This window comes from Blastomyces gilchristii (assembly GCF_000003855.2).
Source record: "Blastomyces gilchristii SLH14081 genomic scaffold supercont1.3, whole genome shotgun sequence".
Taxonomy (NCBI): Eukaryota; Fungi; Ascomycota; class Eurotiomycetes; order Onygenales; family Ajellomycetaceae; genus Blastomyces; species Blastomyces gilchristii.
In genome coordinates, this window is record NW_003101680.1 from 617,975 (window position 1) to 633,870 (window position 15,896).

Here is a 15,896-nt window from a genome sequence, read left to right on the forward strand (position 1 = left end):
TTCCCCAAGAGTCATTCTAACTACCCTGTGTGAGCTTGAGCTCCAACGGCACTCCCGGCCCTAACTCGCTTTTGAAGTTAGAGACTCTTGGAAAGCAACCACCAATCAGCCTTCGCACCATTCCAATCCGCGTTAACTAGGCGGTAACTTATTGAGCTTTATTAGAGCTAAGGTATTTTCGGGTTGTGTTGTGTTGGCTTTCTCCAATCAGTCCCATTCGACAAATTGTCCGCCCTTCGACATTTCTCCTTCCTCAGGCAAATGATACCCCGCATCCCACTGCTCTCCAGGGTGGGAGAAGGGGAAAATATTTGTGCAGTGATCAAAATGGGCATTCATTTTAAGTCATGACATTTTTTGAGTGAGTCTTTTTTGAATAAGAAAGTACCCCAAGAGGCAGACAGGCGGCCGTGCATGTACTCTCTACTACTCTTTACGGGCAATTAACAAGAGACCCCTCTTTCTGAGCTTGCGAAATCTGAGCCTTAGAAGCTTCAAATGGCCCCTGATCTGAAAAAGACTATCAAAATCGCCGCTGTCCAGGCGGCACCGGTATTTCTTAACCGTGCTGGAACCACTGAGAAAGTGTGTCGCCTCATCCGCGAAGCTGGCGAGAAGGGGGCAGATGTTATTGGATTTCCTGAAGGCTTCATCCCCTGCTTCCCATCATGGGTTGAGATTCTTCCCCTGGTCTCTGAGCCAGCCCTCTCTTTGTACCGCGAATTCTTCCACGAAGCCGTCGAGGTTCCCGGGCCAGAAGTAAGCGCAATCCAAGAAGCATGTCGAGATGCCAATATATATGCCGTCGTGGGCATCAACGAGAGACGTGCAGGCAGCACTGGTACACTCTTCAACACGCAATTGATGTTCGGGCGCGATGGCGAGCTGCTGCACAAACATCAAAAATACGTGCCAACCATCGGAGAGCGGCTGATCCACGCTCCTGGAGCTACCGGAAGTAAAGCTTCCGTACAGACCGATTTTGGCTGTCTGAGCACTCTCATTTGCGGTGAGAACGGGAATCCCCTGGCGATCTACTCCCTCTCCCTCGACTATCCGATCGTGCATGTGGCCTCATGGCCAGCCCACTTCGGCCCAAGCATTGCCCCGGATGATATGCAGAGGAACATCTTGCATCTTGACGTATAGTGGAGGACTGGCAGCCTCACTCTCTTGTTTCGTCATCAACTCCGTCGCAGTAGTTTCCAACGAGGCCATTGACGCGTATGGCGGCGACGAGGCAGGGCGTAAATTCCTGCACAAACATCAGGAGAAGACTGACCGCGCCACAATCCTTGGACCCAACGGCTCCATAGTTGCAGGGCCATTTGAAGAGGCCCAAGAAGGAATTCTCTACGCAGATGTCAGTGCAAATGATTTGGTGATTCCGAAATACGTTACAGACTATGCTGGACACTATAATCGCCCGGAGCTCTTTGCCCACCATTTCGCGAAGTATTTTGAGAACGGACAAGGCAATGAGGCAACTCAGTCTTGACTTTTATGTTTTCTGTATATTTCAGCGTTATATTCGCATGATCTTGCGCTCTAGATCTTATGGTATAATAGACATACATAGTTCAAGGGGGTTTCCATTCGTGGAGCTGCTGGACATAATATGGATTTAACCATATGTAAATGTGTATTGATTAGGAAGGCATTCTCTTAATATATGGAACAAAAGGGACTTCCATATTGTAGTTATATGATTATATCATTGGAAAGTGTTTGGTACTTACTGCTCAGGATAAAAAAGCATTCATAGGCACAAACCTAGAGGCTGTTATTTAAACAACCAGAGGCCCAGACAAACGTTTTGCCCCACCAAAGCACACCCCGCAGTAACTAGTTGTTAGTTACTTGTTCACCGACAACAGTACAGTACAGCGAACACACTCAACATCTAGCACAACCCCCTTGACTCTGCCATCACTACGGCTTTTTTCCCCCAATAGTCTGTCTACCTTTAAAACCTCGTACCAGGCGACCATTCGAATCACATATTTCAGCGCGAAAATAGCAAAAGGAGGAGAATATAAGCACAATGACCGAAGCAGCAGCCGTCTACCCTCCCCTTGAGGCCAGGCCGCTCAAGAACACCATTTGCCTCTTCGATGTTGATAAGACATTGACTCCAGCGAGAGGGGTGAGTACGATTGCTTTTATATGTTTTCCCTCAATTCTGTTCCTCATGTTACGTTCCCATGTCCTGGGAAAGTTTGGTGACATGCCAGGCACTGACAACATTTTGCGCTCCGCTCGCTCTTATCCAGACCGTTTCACCTGAAATGCTGCAGTTGCTCTCGCAATTAAGACATAAATGCGCCATTGGATTTGTAAGTTACGCCCTTCTCCGGCACATACAACTATACCAGAGACATAAAAACCCGGAAATCATTTGCTTTCCCATGTACTCGAACCCTACTTCCTAACCACTTGGTACAACTCCCTAGGTGGGCGGATCCAACCTACCCAAGCAACAAGAACAACTAGGCAGTGCCACAGTCGATGTTACCTCCCTCTTCGACTTCTGCTTTGCAGAAAATGGGCTCACGGCCTATCGCCTAGGCAAACCCTTGGACTCCAACAGCTTCATCAAGTGGCTGGGCGAGGAAAAGTATCAGAACCTCGTAGACTATTGCCTGCGATACATCGCCAGCGTGAAGCTCCCGAGGAAGCGAGGAACGTTTGTGGAATACAGAAATGGAATGGTCAATATTAGTCCTGTGGGAAGAAGTGCGAGCGCGGAGGAAAGAGATGAATTCGAGGAGTATGTGTTTCCCTTCTTGGTTGCCAGTCAGCAGGGGGGGAGGACGAAATCAAGTCTCCCAGTCCAACATCTCCCCGTGGAGAAATACTTTTTTCTTGTTATTTTCATGCTAATCTACCTGAACAGATATGACAAAGTACACAACATCCGGAAAAACCTCGTGGAGGGTCTGAGAAAGGAATTTGCCGATTACGGCCTTACGTAGGTTCTCTCCGCTCCCAACCCACTAATCTCGCTCCATCTACCCTCCACCCGTCATCTCCAACCCTCTAATTTCATTCTTTTAACATCTACCACCATTTAGCTTCTCCATTGGCGGCCAAATATCCTTTGATGTCTTCCCCACCGGCTGGGATAAGACATACTGTCTACAACACGTTGAGGCGGAGAAAAATATAAGCGGCGTCGAGTACACCACCATCCACTTCTTCGGCGATAAGTGCTTCGAGGGAGGAAATGATTATGAAATTTACGTAGACCCTCGGACCATTGGGCATGAAGTCACGGGCCCGGATGACACAATGAAGCAGCTGAGAGAGCTCTTCAACCTATAAGGGGAATCAAGGACTCGTGGGTTGGAAGTGTTTGTTGGGTAAGTATTGAAGGGGGTAACTATATATGCAAGATATCAACATAGAGACACAGATTCCCTGCAGCAAGCTACATGTGCATTATGACGATTCAGCGAGAACGTTAGACCGATTTCCTTCATATCTCATGGCACTTCCAGGTCTTATGTGATTGGGAGCAAGCTTTTTGGAGCATTTTCGATATGGGGACACTTAACGCTCCTCATTTCAATATTCCCCCAAGTACACGAGAAATAGCCATGTGTAGAGGGGGACATATCCATCGTGTTGTTTATACGTAGTTAGCGTAGTAATATCATAAACAAAGTTGTAGTTATTCAAAATATGGAAATATTTTTCGGCACTGAGATAGTAAGATACTAAATAAACACCTTTTATTTTAATTGTAGCAAAAGAGTTGCACTATAAAAACCAGAACTTCTTCATTGCGTTTGAAGTGATTCTCGGGATTGACATCACATCGGCAGCACAGTTGATCGTGGGTTCAAGTTTGGACTTTGAGTTCATTTAACTCCCATCTATAAAGCTGTAACTACACGTTAATAACCCGATCTTACCACGCCCAACACTCGGTTTGGCATGGACAGGATGGCGTGCGAAAATGCATATCGAGTAGTCTTATTAATTATTAACTACTAGGTTGAACGGAGTGGCTAGGTAGTTAGTTAACTATCATGTGCCCATTTTGGCTGGTGCCGATGGTTTTTCCGGCCGAGAATTCAACACACGTATCGGCGCTGCTCGGCGGAAACATCGCATGTCATCATCATCATCATCATCCTCCCTTCCCCCACTCAGAAGAGATTCACAATTCAGGCTGCTTACACGCTTTGGGTTTCCTTCACCATGAACACGGCTGCAAGCCGAAGCCATAACTGATATACTCTTTTCAACCTCTTCTGTCCGTAGGCCATGGCAAACTCAAAGCAGGTCATCAAACCCCCTCGATTCCTCCTCCAACCCCTAGCATGGAATTCATCCTCCTCCACCATCATAAATCCACAATTAGTGACAATTGGATCGTCTCCGGGCTTATCTTTACACCTTTATGCCGCGAAACCACAGCCACAATCAGTTCCCAGCCGATCGCTACACACCTTGCCAGCACCTCCGCGACAACCCCCGTCCCTATCACTCACCTCTCGCCCCTATCTTACGTCCATAACCAAAACACCCCCGTCCTCGACAAACTCCCACAATGATACCCACGCCGCTCCAATAAGACATAATGGCGTGTACGTGGCGGTATTCAAACCTGCCCGCCGCGCATTCCATACCACGCCGGCCAACCGACGGGACCACCACTTCGACACTTTAAAGATTGTCCAACGACTCAAAGGTGAAGGATTCAGCGAAGAGCAGGCGGTGGCATTAATGCGGGTGCTGAACGATGTAATTGAAGAGTCAATTCAAAATTTGACCCGAACTATGGTTCTAAGAGAGGGTGCGGCTCCGACTCACTCCCTAAACCCCCATCTACCTTGTAATTTTCGTACTGGTTTGCCCGGATGCTCTCTCCCAGGACCTTTAATTCTAACTCCAATGCGCATCGTAATACAGACTCCGAACGGTCCACTTATACCCAAAAAGTCGACTTCGCCAAACTCCGGTCAGAACTCCTAAACTCCGACTCCACCGAAACACAGCTAACCCGCGCATCCCACGACCGCATTGCGGGTGATATCCAGAAGCTAAACTCGCGCCTCCGCGATGAAATAGGCCGCACACAGGCGTCCGTAAGACTAGATTTGAACCTGGAAAAGGGCCGGATCCGTGAAGAGGCCAATGGGCAGGAGATGAGAATCAAGGAGACGGAAACGAGAATCGAGCAGGAAGTTGCTGGCCTTCGGGAGAGGGTGGAGGCGGTTAAGTTTTCGACCCTTCAATGGCTGATGTATGACTCCTTCGCGCATCTGTTATTACATATCTTATTTAAACCATCGCGATTTTTGCTGACTGGGAATTATTCTTTTGTTCCTACAGGGGTGTCTGTACAGGTACGGCTGCACTAATTCTTGGTGCTTGGCGCCTGTTGATGTGAAGTAACCCTGGAGGCATTTCGGGTCGAATACTCGACACTACCATAATGTTATTCCCTTTCGTGAAAGGGTATCGGGGAATTTCTAAAGCCCGGGTTGCTTGTGCGAAATTCAGCATTGATATTATTTCTCACTGAGCTCATAGAACATCTCCTATTACACCAAAGCATAGATCAAAACACACTCTTGACAACCGATATTTCCTTTGTTCATTCGAAAAATGTATATACTATGACTCCTCCAAAATAAAAAATTAAAATTAAAAATTAAAAAAAATAACCTACAATCCAACGGCTGATCAAATGATAATAAATTCTTGCTGTACCAAGTGTCCTCTATCTACTTTTAGATAAATGGGAGATAATCTAATTTCTATGATATGACGCATACCTAAGAAATCACAGCTCATGCCTCATTCCCGTCTAATCATCCCAAGACCCAACTAATCTCCCGTCCTTCTTATTCAAAAGCGGCGCCCCCGAGTGGCCCCAATACGTCCACGCATCAAGCTTCAACGTACCGATTTCCGAGTTATCGCACGGATCTTCGCCGGGGATCATGCCCCTACTGCGTAAAGGCGCCGTGAGATATCTCTACAAGGCCGTAATCGGTTTTCCGGTCTGCTGTTGTACCCCAGATCCTCGCTGCCCGGTTGGCCGATGCAAATAATCGGCGTATTCAATGAGGCCTACAGATGAAAACGAACAGCCGTGATTACGATTATCATTCCGCTTATATGGTCATTATTAGTTAATAATTGTACTGAGCGCCATCTGATTCAACAGCGATGATCTTTAAAAGCACCAGGTCGCGCTTCATGTCCCAAACACGACATTCGGCCTGCACGGCTCGTTCCGTCATAGAAGAGCAGCCAGCGCGTTTTAGGCGAGGTGCGATATTCCTCCTCCGTGTCGCCGAAGCAATGAGCGCAGGTTATCACCCAGCCAGCCGGATGTAAATATGCAGACTGCAGTTCCGGCCTCGTGCTGGGCGAAGATTAGGCTAGCTTCAAGGGCGTTTCGGAGGCCGTGGGCCTGATACTGAGGCGTGGTTTGATTGGGATGTCCTGGGAGAGGCGGAGTTGCTTTTTACGGAGGAGAGTGAGTTCTGCTGGTGAGAGGTTGGAGAGGTTTGAACCCCGGGGGATGATAGTTATTGCATATTTTCTATTATTATTAACTTAAGTGCTGGTGCAGGTGCGGGTGCTTGTGCTGGTCGGGCTGGGGAAGCCTTGCGAGAGGATGACCGTGTATTACAGAGAGTTTTCTAACATAAATATGCATTTATTTATCCATTGTCATGACTCTAGTGGTTTGAAATACTGCCAACATTCATTCAATATTAAATGGTTTTGTTTTGCCAGCAACTCTCCTGAGGGCGGAAAATCGGTAGGTAGTAGAAATATCACATGATCTGTTGTTCAGCAATAAATAACTTATGAGGATAATTAGTTATTATATAAAAGAGAATATAATCTGATAAAAGAGGTATATAAAAGCAGTTGATACTATGTGATCTGTTTATAATGAGTGTCGTTGTCAAATCACATAATAGTGAGTGAAAGTGATCAACCAGCCTGCACAGAGGCACTTCAGCATAAATTTTTTTTCTTATTCTGAGCTGGAATTTCTTATTTGTGTATTAAAAATTATCAAATGTATATTAGCTGAGAAGTTTATAAGAGAATTTCTGAGAACTAAAGTTCTCAGATAGATATCATAGTCTTTGAGTGTATACATCTATAATAGAGAAGAAGAATAATAATAAAAATATCTTAATGCACACAAGTCTCTGTGTGCAAAGATATTGCAGAGCTAAGCTCAAAACAGAAGACTTCACAAGATTGATTTTACAGCTTATTATTAATAATAATAGAAGAGATAGAACTGTAAAAACATATAGAGATTTATTTTTCAGTGTAAAAGCACTAGCTAACTAAGCAAGAAAAAAAACAAAAAACACTCTACTCTGCTCTGGCAGCTCATATATTATTCTCAAGAACAGTTTGAGTGATCTGAAGAAGACTTATAATAGTTCTGAATTTAATCTTCAGAGCTGCATTCTCCTTGCACAGAGTCTTATTTTCAATATAAAAAGTTAAAATCTCAATATCATAATCATCAACAGACTCAATACTTGTTATTTATTTTTTCAAGACTCTAGTCTCTGTATTCTCAGCTGCAGAGTGCTTCTTAAATAAGCTCTTCTTCTTAACTTTCTTTCTCTTTTCATTCTTCTATTTCTTTTCTTTTACTTTATCATTCTTCTTACTGACATTGACTATGTATAACTATTAGTTAATTGTATTGAAATTGATATATTTTATATTGAAAAGTGACTCACTTCTATGATAAGAGTAGTAACTTTCAGTGTTATTATAATAATAACTGATACAAGCTTTATAACATTAATTCAGAGCACTGATACAGATGATAAAAGAGTCTTCTTCTCTAACACAGTAACTGCAGAGAACTGTAAAAACAGCATTATAAGATTATAGAAGAAGAACTTTATAATTTATATTAATTTTTATATTGATCTGACAACTCTCTTATAAGACTGACTTATAAGTATAGAATAATTTAATAAGAGTCTGTAGCTTCTTTGACAGCTTCTCAGACATTTTTTCAGTTAAACAAGTTAATAGTTGACTTGATAATCTAGAACTGATAGATATAGTAGAGACAGATGCAGATGTAGATGCAGAACTAAGAATAAGATTAATAGTTAATAACTTAGCAGACTGAATAAGATTATTAAGAACTGTGCTAACTGTTAAAATTGTAATTTTCATCATTTTGAGAATCTTACTTATAATGAACATGTTTCAAGATATTGTTTTCAGTTATAATAACAGTATTGATGATTTTTTAAACTTCTGATAAATTAATAGAGATAAATGACATGATTTCTGAAAAAAAAAAAAAAACAGCTGACAGAGATGAGAGATAAGAGATAAGATAAATTCTTCAAAGAGAAAGAAAATATAAGAGGTCTATGCTGAATAGATCAGTATTATATTAATAAATCTTATTTAATAAAGATAAAAATGTTAGAGAAGGAAAGAAAGAGAAAGTATGAGAATCAGTGATTAAGATAAATATTTATATGTGTATGTGATGATGTACGCGGTGAAGCTTCAGAGTGAAAGAATATACATGTGTTTATAGCAGCTGATTATTATTATTATTATTATTATTCTTCAATTATAGATGTATGCAGTCAGAGACTATGATATCTATCTGAGAACCTTTAGTTCTCAGGGTTTTTCCTATATCTATAGAGTCAACTATTATACACTTATCAATTTCAGATATGTAAAATCAGAAAATTCCAGCCCAGAATATAAAAACTGTTTACAAATTACAGTATTTCAACATCTATTAATACTTTGAAATCATTTGAAAATATCATGACAAAGGAAAAGAGAACATAGTCTTAAAGATAGACACATTAAATAGATAGATAGAAAAGAACAGAAAGAAACAAGTACAGTAACAAGAGACTATAACAAAATAAAATTATTAAAAGATAGTGTATAGCTGTTTTAACAGACTATATCTAATCAATTTCCATCTCTTCATATTCAGATACTTCTGAGTTGAGCCATTTTCTTATAGCTGCTTAAGTTTCTGATAGAAAGTCTATTAAGTATTTAAGTCCTGTCTCAGTTGAGAATAAGAACCTTATATTTAATTGATTTAAATCATACTTCTTCTTTATTATTATTATTATTATTATTATTCTTCAATTATAGATGTATGCAGTCAGAGACTATAACATCTACCTGAGAACTTTTAGTTCTCAGGGTTTTTCCTATGTCTGTAAAGTTAACTATTATACATTCATCAATTTCAGATATGCAAAATCAGAAAATTCCAGCTCAGAATATAAAAACTGTTTACAAATTACAGTGTTTTAACATCTTTTGATACTTTGAAATCATTTGACAATATCATGACAAAGGAAAAGAGAAAAAGAACACAGTCTCAAAGATAGACACATTAAATAGATAGATAGAAAGAAATTGAAAGAAAAAGATAAAGAAAAAGATAAAGTAAAGAGAGACTATAATAAAACAAATTATTAAAAGAGAGTGTATAGCTGTTTTAACAGACTATATCTGATTGATTTCCTCCTCTTCATATTCAGATAATTCTGAATTTAGTCATTTTCTTATAGCTGCTTGAGTTTCTGATAGAAAGTCTATTAAGTATTTAATTTCTATCTCAGTTGAGAATAAGAATCTTATATTTAATTGATTTAGATCATACTTCTCTTTCAATCTGGCTCTGAGACTATTGTATAATGCACAGTACATTACAATATGCTCAGGATTCTCATTTGTATTGCAGAATGAGCATTCTATTGAGTCAAATCTATCATCAAATCTTTGTATATAAGATTTGAAATAGCCATGTCCTAGTTTCAGCTGTATTATAGATGAGAATATTTTCTTTTTACATTTAATTGAACAAGATTTCCACTTGGGTTTTGTTTCAAATCTTGAATAATGTATACTCTTCTTTTGTTTCTGCCAGCTTTCATTTCACTTGTCTAAACAAGATTCTTTTATTTTTCTCTTTATAAAAGACCAGGACATAATTTTTTAAATAGATCTGCTTAATTCTGCACCCTTTTTTGCAGCTGAATCAGCCAATTCATTGCCATGAATATTCATATAAGCAGGAACTCAGTGCAGATGAATTATCAGCTTTGATGTTCTTCTCTTTTGAATTTTCAAAACAGAGTTTAAGATCAGTTCAAGATTCATTTAATCATTATAAATCTGACTATTTCTAAGTCTTTTTAAAGCAGCTTGACTATCAGAGAATATTCATGTCTCTTTTAAACTATTTCCTCTTTTATGAGATTTTATTTCTATGAGTTTGAAAGCTTTCACTATTACAAATAGTTCAGCATCAAAGACTTCAGATTCAAAGCCTAGATTTCAGAAATCTGAGATAAAATTGATATTATCTTCAGTATAAGCAATGCCTGTGTCTAATCTATTCAGGTTCTCATTTTTTGAGTCATCTGAATAAATCAGAATAGAGTCTTTTATATTGATTGTAGAAATTCTCTTCAAATACTGTTCATATTCTTTCTCTTTTGATAGTTCACTTATTTGTAAGTCTATAAGAGATTCAAGCTTTTCTCTTCAGAGAGATAACTTCTCATGATTTTTTAAAAAGAGATTTCACTTCATCACCCGTGAATCGAAACACGAGTCAGTGACTCCGCAGTCATGACAAATGATGAATTCTACCACTAGATCAATGATGCTGCTTTGCTATACTTCTTCTTTAATTTGACTCTGAGACTATTGTATAATGCACAATGCATTACAATATACTCAGGATTCTCATTTGTATTGCAGAATGAGCACTCTGTTGAATCAAATCTATCATCAAATCTTTGTATATAGAATTTGAAATAATCATGTTCTAGTTTTAGCTGAATTATGAATGAGAATATTTTCTTTTTACATTTAATTGAATAAGATTTTCACTTTGATTTTGTCTCAAATCTTGAATAATGTATGCTCTTCTTTTGTTTCTGTCAGCTTTCATTTCACTTGTTTAAACAAGATTCTTTTATCTTTCTCTTTATGAAAGATCAGAACACTGTTTTTTAAATAGATCTGCTTAATTCTGAACTCTTTTTTACAGCTGAATCAGCCAATTCATTGTCATGAATATTCATATGAGCAGGAACTCAATGTAGATGAATTATCAGTTTAGATGTTCTTCTCTTTTGAATTTTCAAAACAGAGTTTAAAATCAGATCAAGATTCATTTAATCATTATAAATCTGACTATTTCTAAGTCTTTTTAAAGCAGCTTAACTATCAGAGATATTCATATCTCTTTCAAACTATTTCCTCTTTATAAGATTTTATTTCAATGAGTTTGAAAGCTTTCACTATTACAAATAGTTCAGCATCCAAAGACTTCAGATTCACAGTCTAAATTTCAGAAATCTGAGAATAAAATTGATATTATCTTCAGTATAAGCAATGCCTGCATCTAATCTATTCAAATTCTTATTTTTTGAGTCATCTGAGTAAATCAGAATAAAGTCTTTTATATTGATTGTAGAGATCTTCTTCAATTACTGTTCATATTCTCTCTCTTTAGATAGTTCACTTATTTGTAAGTTTATGAGAGATTTCAGCTTTTCTCTTCAGAGAGATATCTTCTCATGATCAATTTTCTCAACATTTAATGAAGAAAATTGATTCTTAATAAGTGAACATAGTCTATACAGTTGAGAGAGCATTTTCTTTAAAGTATTATTCTCATTTCAATTAAGAAATCTATTTCAATTCAGTTCATTTCCTGAGTTAACTGATGAAAATGAAGAAGAGACTCTTTCTCTGATTATATGATTTGAGCTCATCTTTATGACTCTCAGAGTATAGTTCATACAGGCCTTTTCAAATTGAATAGCAGGAGATGAAATTGAGGCTTCAATTTCCATTGCTTTAATAGAAGATAATTTGAATGCTCTCAGAATTCTTCTCAAAACTCTGTTTTATAGACTTTGAAACAGTTCAGTGAAGTTATCTTGATTGTTTTATCAAACTTGAACTTCATAATCAGCTACTGAGATAATACAGGCTATGTATAACTGTCTCATAGCCTGAAAAGATAGACCTCTCTCAGTATTTGATAGTCTGATTATACTATTCAGTAGTCTCTCTGCCTTGATGATTCTTTGTTGAATATAATATTTAAAATTCAACTTGGAGTTTAATCATACTTCTAGTTATTTGACATTCAAACTGGGTTTAATCTCTTTATTCAGAAGAGTTAGACTTAGTTCTTTCTTATTAAATCTGAAAAAAAGGGAATTAACTCAGTTTTATTCATATCAAATTGAATTAGATTGATATCTGCTCTAATAAAGACTTTCTTTACTGCTTTCTCAATCACTTCTAAATTCTCTTTGATTGTCTTTGAACTGTAGAGTAGATCAATATCATCTACATATCTTGAAGATCTCACTATTTTCATCTCTCTATTCTTGAATAAATATGCAGTGTATATTGCAAATAAAACAGATGAGATTGAAGATTCTTGTGATACTTCTATTTTTATCTCAGTTTTATCTTGTCTTCTTTCATCAAAGAATAGTTGTATAATTCTTTTAGATATAAAATAATCAACTCATTTTATTAAAGAAAGTGACAGTTTTAACATCTTCAAAGTTTGAATCATTTTAGACTTTGAAACATGATCAAATGCATCTTTTATATAAATAAAAACTGCAGTTGAGACCAGGTCTTCATACTTTGCTACTTGAATATCATGAATAACTGAGAGAACAGTGTCAATTGCAGAACATTGTTTTCTATCTCTCATTTATTCATTAAATAGAAGAGAATTACTAATAGAGCTTATAAAAGATAATCTAGTAGCTATTATCTTTTCTAGAACTTTTCTCAAACAGTTCAACAGAGATATTACTCTATATGACTTAGAAACTGAAGCTTTTCTATTAGGTTTTGCAAGGATTACTTCAGTAGCTTCTCTCCAGCATTCAGAATAATAACTATTTCTTAAGAGATTGAAAAAGAGCTCAAAATAGTCATTCTTCAAGTAGAAATATATGTTTTGAATAATTAAATGATTAATTGAATCAGGCCCTGCAGTAGTTTTAGTTGAACTTGAGAATATTACTGACTCTAGTTCATCATCTGTAAGCTCAGGCCATTTCCAGTTATTTTCATTAATATATTCATGAAATGACATATTCTCCTCTTCTAAATGTGATGAGTTTTGAAAGAGAATTCTTATAAAAGCTTAACATTTTTTCTTAAAAGAGTTTACTGTATACAATTCATTCTGAAATTCATATTCTAAGGTTGAAAGCTTTGCTACACTTCTTGTTTTAGTATAGTTAAAGGCTTTAAAAACTTCTTTTTCTTATGCTTCTTCAAGAAATTTGTTTCAGCAATCTGTTTTGACTTTTTTAATATCTGAAAAATATTCATTTTGAATAGCTTTGAACTCTTCATCAGATATTAAGTTATTCTTTCACTCTCTCTTAGCAGTGGCTAATTGCTTTCTTTTAGAAGTGATATTCTCATTTCATCAAGATTTGAAAAACTCAGAAGACTTTTTCTTTGAAATATTTTCTTCAATACTTGTTAGAAGAATAGATGTAATCAGCTTTGCTCTATTCTTAAGTATTTCATTTGAGATATCTTGACTTTGATTTCAATAAAGCTCACTCTGTCTTTCAGATTTCAGCTGTTTTACTCTTTCTTCAACTGCTTTTCAATCAGCTTTTTCAAAGTTATACTGATTAGAGAGAAGAAGATTTTCACTTCTTTGTTTTTCACTCAGTTCAATATCAAATTGAATGATCTCATGACCTGATTCTGAGGTTTCATTTGAATCAATAAATCAGTTTATAAGTCTTTTTTTAATTAGATTTTATGATATGAAAGTTAGATCTATAATAGATTTCTATTTCATGCCTTTTCTAAAGAATGTTTGTTGATCAGACTTGTTAACTAAATCTATTGAATGCTTAAAAGTTCATTCAACTAGTTTATCTGCTCTTACTGCTCTTATGCACTCTGAGTTTCATCAGAGATGATGTGCATTGAAGTCTTCTGCAATTATAGAGTTTTTTAAGAGAGTTATATTCAAAAATCCTCTATCAATTATTCAGATATTGTTGTTTTCTTTCAATGACTTTTCATTATAGATATTTATAAGTTGAATAGTATTAAACTCATTCTCTTTGTCTATAATATCACTCACTAGAATATCAGAGTCAGATATGATATTAAATCTCAAATTAAATTGATATCTTGATCTTTTTCTCTCATAGATTACTACTCTTGATTTTATCTCAGATTTTTCAGAAAGAAAGCAGTAATAGCTTGAATGAGAAATGATGTACTTTTGCTCAGTATCAAAGTTTGGTTCTTGAAGAAGTACAAAGTCAACTTTTTATTCAAATGCAATCTGAAGACAAGAATAAATGCAATTTGAGTTTCTATTCACATTATTTTGAATAAATGTGATTTTTAAAGAGTTTTTAAACTTTTTTTATTGTTTTTATTGTATATTCATACTAAGAGAGAGTAGAGATAGAGTAGAATCTAATTTCTATTATCAGATAGTAGATTATAACTATTTTGAAAAGTAGGAATCTCAACTGCTTGTATTATATCTAGTTTATCATCAGAGTTATTTCTCAATTCTCTAATCTTAACAGAAGTTTGAGAATTCAAATTCTGTTTACACTTAGCTGAAGAGTTGAAGTTTGAAGATTTAGATAGTTAAGAATTTCTTCTTTTTGAGCTTGCAGTTGTAGATTTACTAGCTTGACTTTTCTCTTCAGTTTTAGATTTACTTTGAGCTTCATCTTTTCTTCAGTTCTTCTGAGTTCTTGAAGTAAATATACATTCTTTTGAGCTAGATGCATGTTTTTCTTTGCAATTGAAGCACTTAAGCAGAGTATGTTAACATATTTCATCTCTTTTTAAGCATGTTTCATAATTATGCTCACTAGTTTTATGATCTCTAGCATAGAATGCATATTTTAAGTCTCTGAAACAAGAGATTGTAAAGTGTTCATATCTTTGACAGTTTGAACACTGTGTTTGAGCTTTGAGATTCATTCTTGAGTCTTTGTATTCATGAACTCTCATTTTCAAACCTGCTACTCTTACTTCAGAGATTCTTGATTATTCAAGTATCTTTATATACACTAGAACAGAGGCATTTCTTCTACTCTGTCTGAACTTAATTGAATTAAGTTATACAGGCTCTTTTCTCAGTTGAATAGAATTGTATTCTTTCAATTCATTTTTAAGAAGTAGCATTTCTTTCTCACAGTCAAAGATTTCAACTGAAATATTATGAAGAATGAATTTATCTCACTTTTCATCTCTTTTAGATAGAATTGTTGTGTTTAACAGAGATTCTACTGCTGACTTTCAGAGATTCTCATTCTGAATAAGAAATTCTGCACTGAATTCAGACATTGTGATCAGAATGATGAAGTTTTTAAAGAAGAATAGCTTAATTGAAGCTATAACTGATTTTTGAACTTCAATATCAGTTATTAACTGAGAAAAGAACTGCTGATTGATTTCATTTCTAATTCTGAAAATGAGGTTTGAGTTTAGCTTATTTCTCTGCAATATATTCTGATTTAAGACTTTGAGAATAAGTCTTCTATTTCTGAAGATTTGAAGATTTTTCTCTTTTTACATTTTTTTCTTCACTCTTCTATGAATAGAAGTATGAGCAGTATTCTTCTCAGTTTTCTCAGAATTTTGAGCAGATTTTGAGATAGCAGATTTAGAGATAGCAGGTTTAGAGATAGCAGATTCAGCTGCTTGAGCATATATTTTCTTCTGATTTAAAGAAGATGAAGAAGAAGAAGTAGAAAAGAAAGAAGAGTAAACTGAAGAGTCAGTGATTGTATTAGAAATTTTCAAAGTTTTTTAAACTGTGTTTGAAATTCTAA

The 15,896-nt window shown here is 36.4% G+C and overlaps 3 protein-coding genes across 3 annotated transcripts; all 3 read left to right on the forward strand.

The window, feature by feature from the left end:
• Positions 1-498: 498 nt before the first annotated feature.
• BDBG_01751 (nitrilase/cyanide hydratase and apolipoprotein N-acyltransferase) lies at positions 499-1,498 on the forward strand (the record flags this gene model as incomplete). Its single annotated transcript, XM_031720470.1, has 2 exons — positions 499-1,009; positions 1,164-1,498. 2 exons carry the CDS (start codon positions 499-501, stop codon positions 1,496-1,498), a joined length of 846 nt encoding a protein of 281 aa, XP_031576668.1.
• Positions 1,499-1,848: 350 nt separating this feature from the next.
• Positions 1,849-3,753, forward strand: BDBG_01752 (phosphomannomutase). The gene is made up of 5 exons (XM_002627035.2): positions 1,849-2,146; positions 2,274-2,336; positions 2,454-2,770; positions 2,897-2,971; positions 3,075-3,753. Exons 1-5 carry the CDS (start codon positions 2,045-2,047, stop codon positions 3,322-3,324), a joined length of 807 nt encoding a protein of 268 aa, XP_002627081.1. The 5' UTR covers positions 1,849-2,044; the 3' UTR covers positions 3,325-3,753.
• A 289-nt stretch (positions 3,754-4,042) lies between these two features.
• Positions 4,043-5,687, forward strand: BDBG_01753 (DUF1640 domain-containing protein). The gene is made up of 3 exons (XM_002627036.2): positions 4,043-4,804; positions 4,921-5,254; positions 5,344-5,687. Exons 1-3 carry the CDS (start codon positions 4,273-4,275, stop codon positions 5,399-5,401), a joined length of 924 nt encoding a protein of 307 aa, XP_002627082.1. The 5' UTR covers positions 4,043-4,272; the 3' UTR covers positions 5,402-5,687.
• The last annotated feature ends 10,209 nt before the right edge of the window (positions 5,688-15,896 follow it).

Bases quoted from the DNA above. Each gene is read 5' to 3' on its own strand.
- BDBG_01752 (XM_002627035.2), top strand. From the start codon at position 2,045: ATGACCGAAGCAGCAGCCGTCTACCCTCCCCTTGAGGCCAGGCCGCTC. The intron at 2,147-2,273 runs GTGAGTACGATT...GCTCTTATCCAG, and splicing joins CATTGACTCCAGCGAGAGGG to ACCGTTTCACCTGAAATGCT. The intron at 2,972-3,074 runs GTAGGTTCTCTC...ACCACCATTTAG, and splicing joins TTTGCCGATTACGGCCTTAC to CTTCTCCATTGGCGGCCAAA.
- BDBG_01753 (XM_002627036.2), top strand. From the start codon at position 4,273: ATGGCAAACTCAAAGCAGGTCATCAAACCCCCTCGATTCCTCCTCCAA. The intron at 4,805-4,920 runs GTGCGGCTCCGA...ATCGTAATACAG, and splicing joins AACTATGGTTCTAAGAGAGG to ACTCCGAACGGTCCACTTAT. The intron at 5,255-5,343 runs GTATGACTCCTT...TTGTTCCTACAG, and splicing joins TCGACCCTTCAATGGCTGAT to GGGTGTCTGTACAGGTACGG.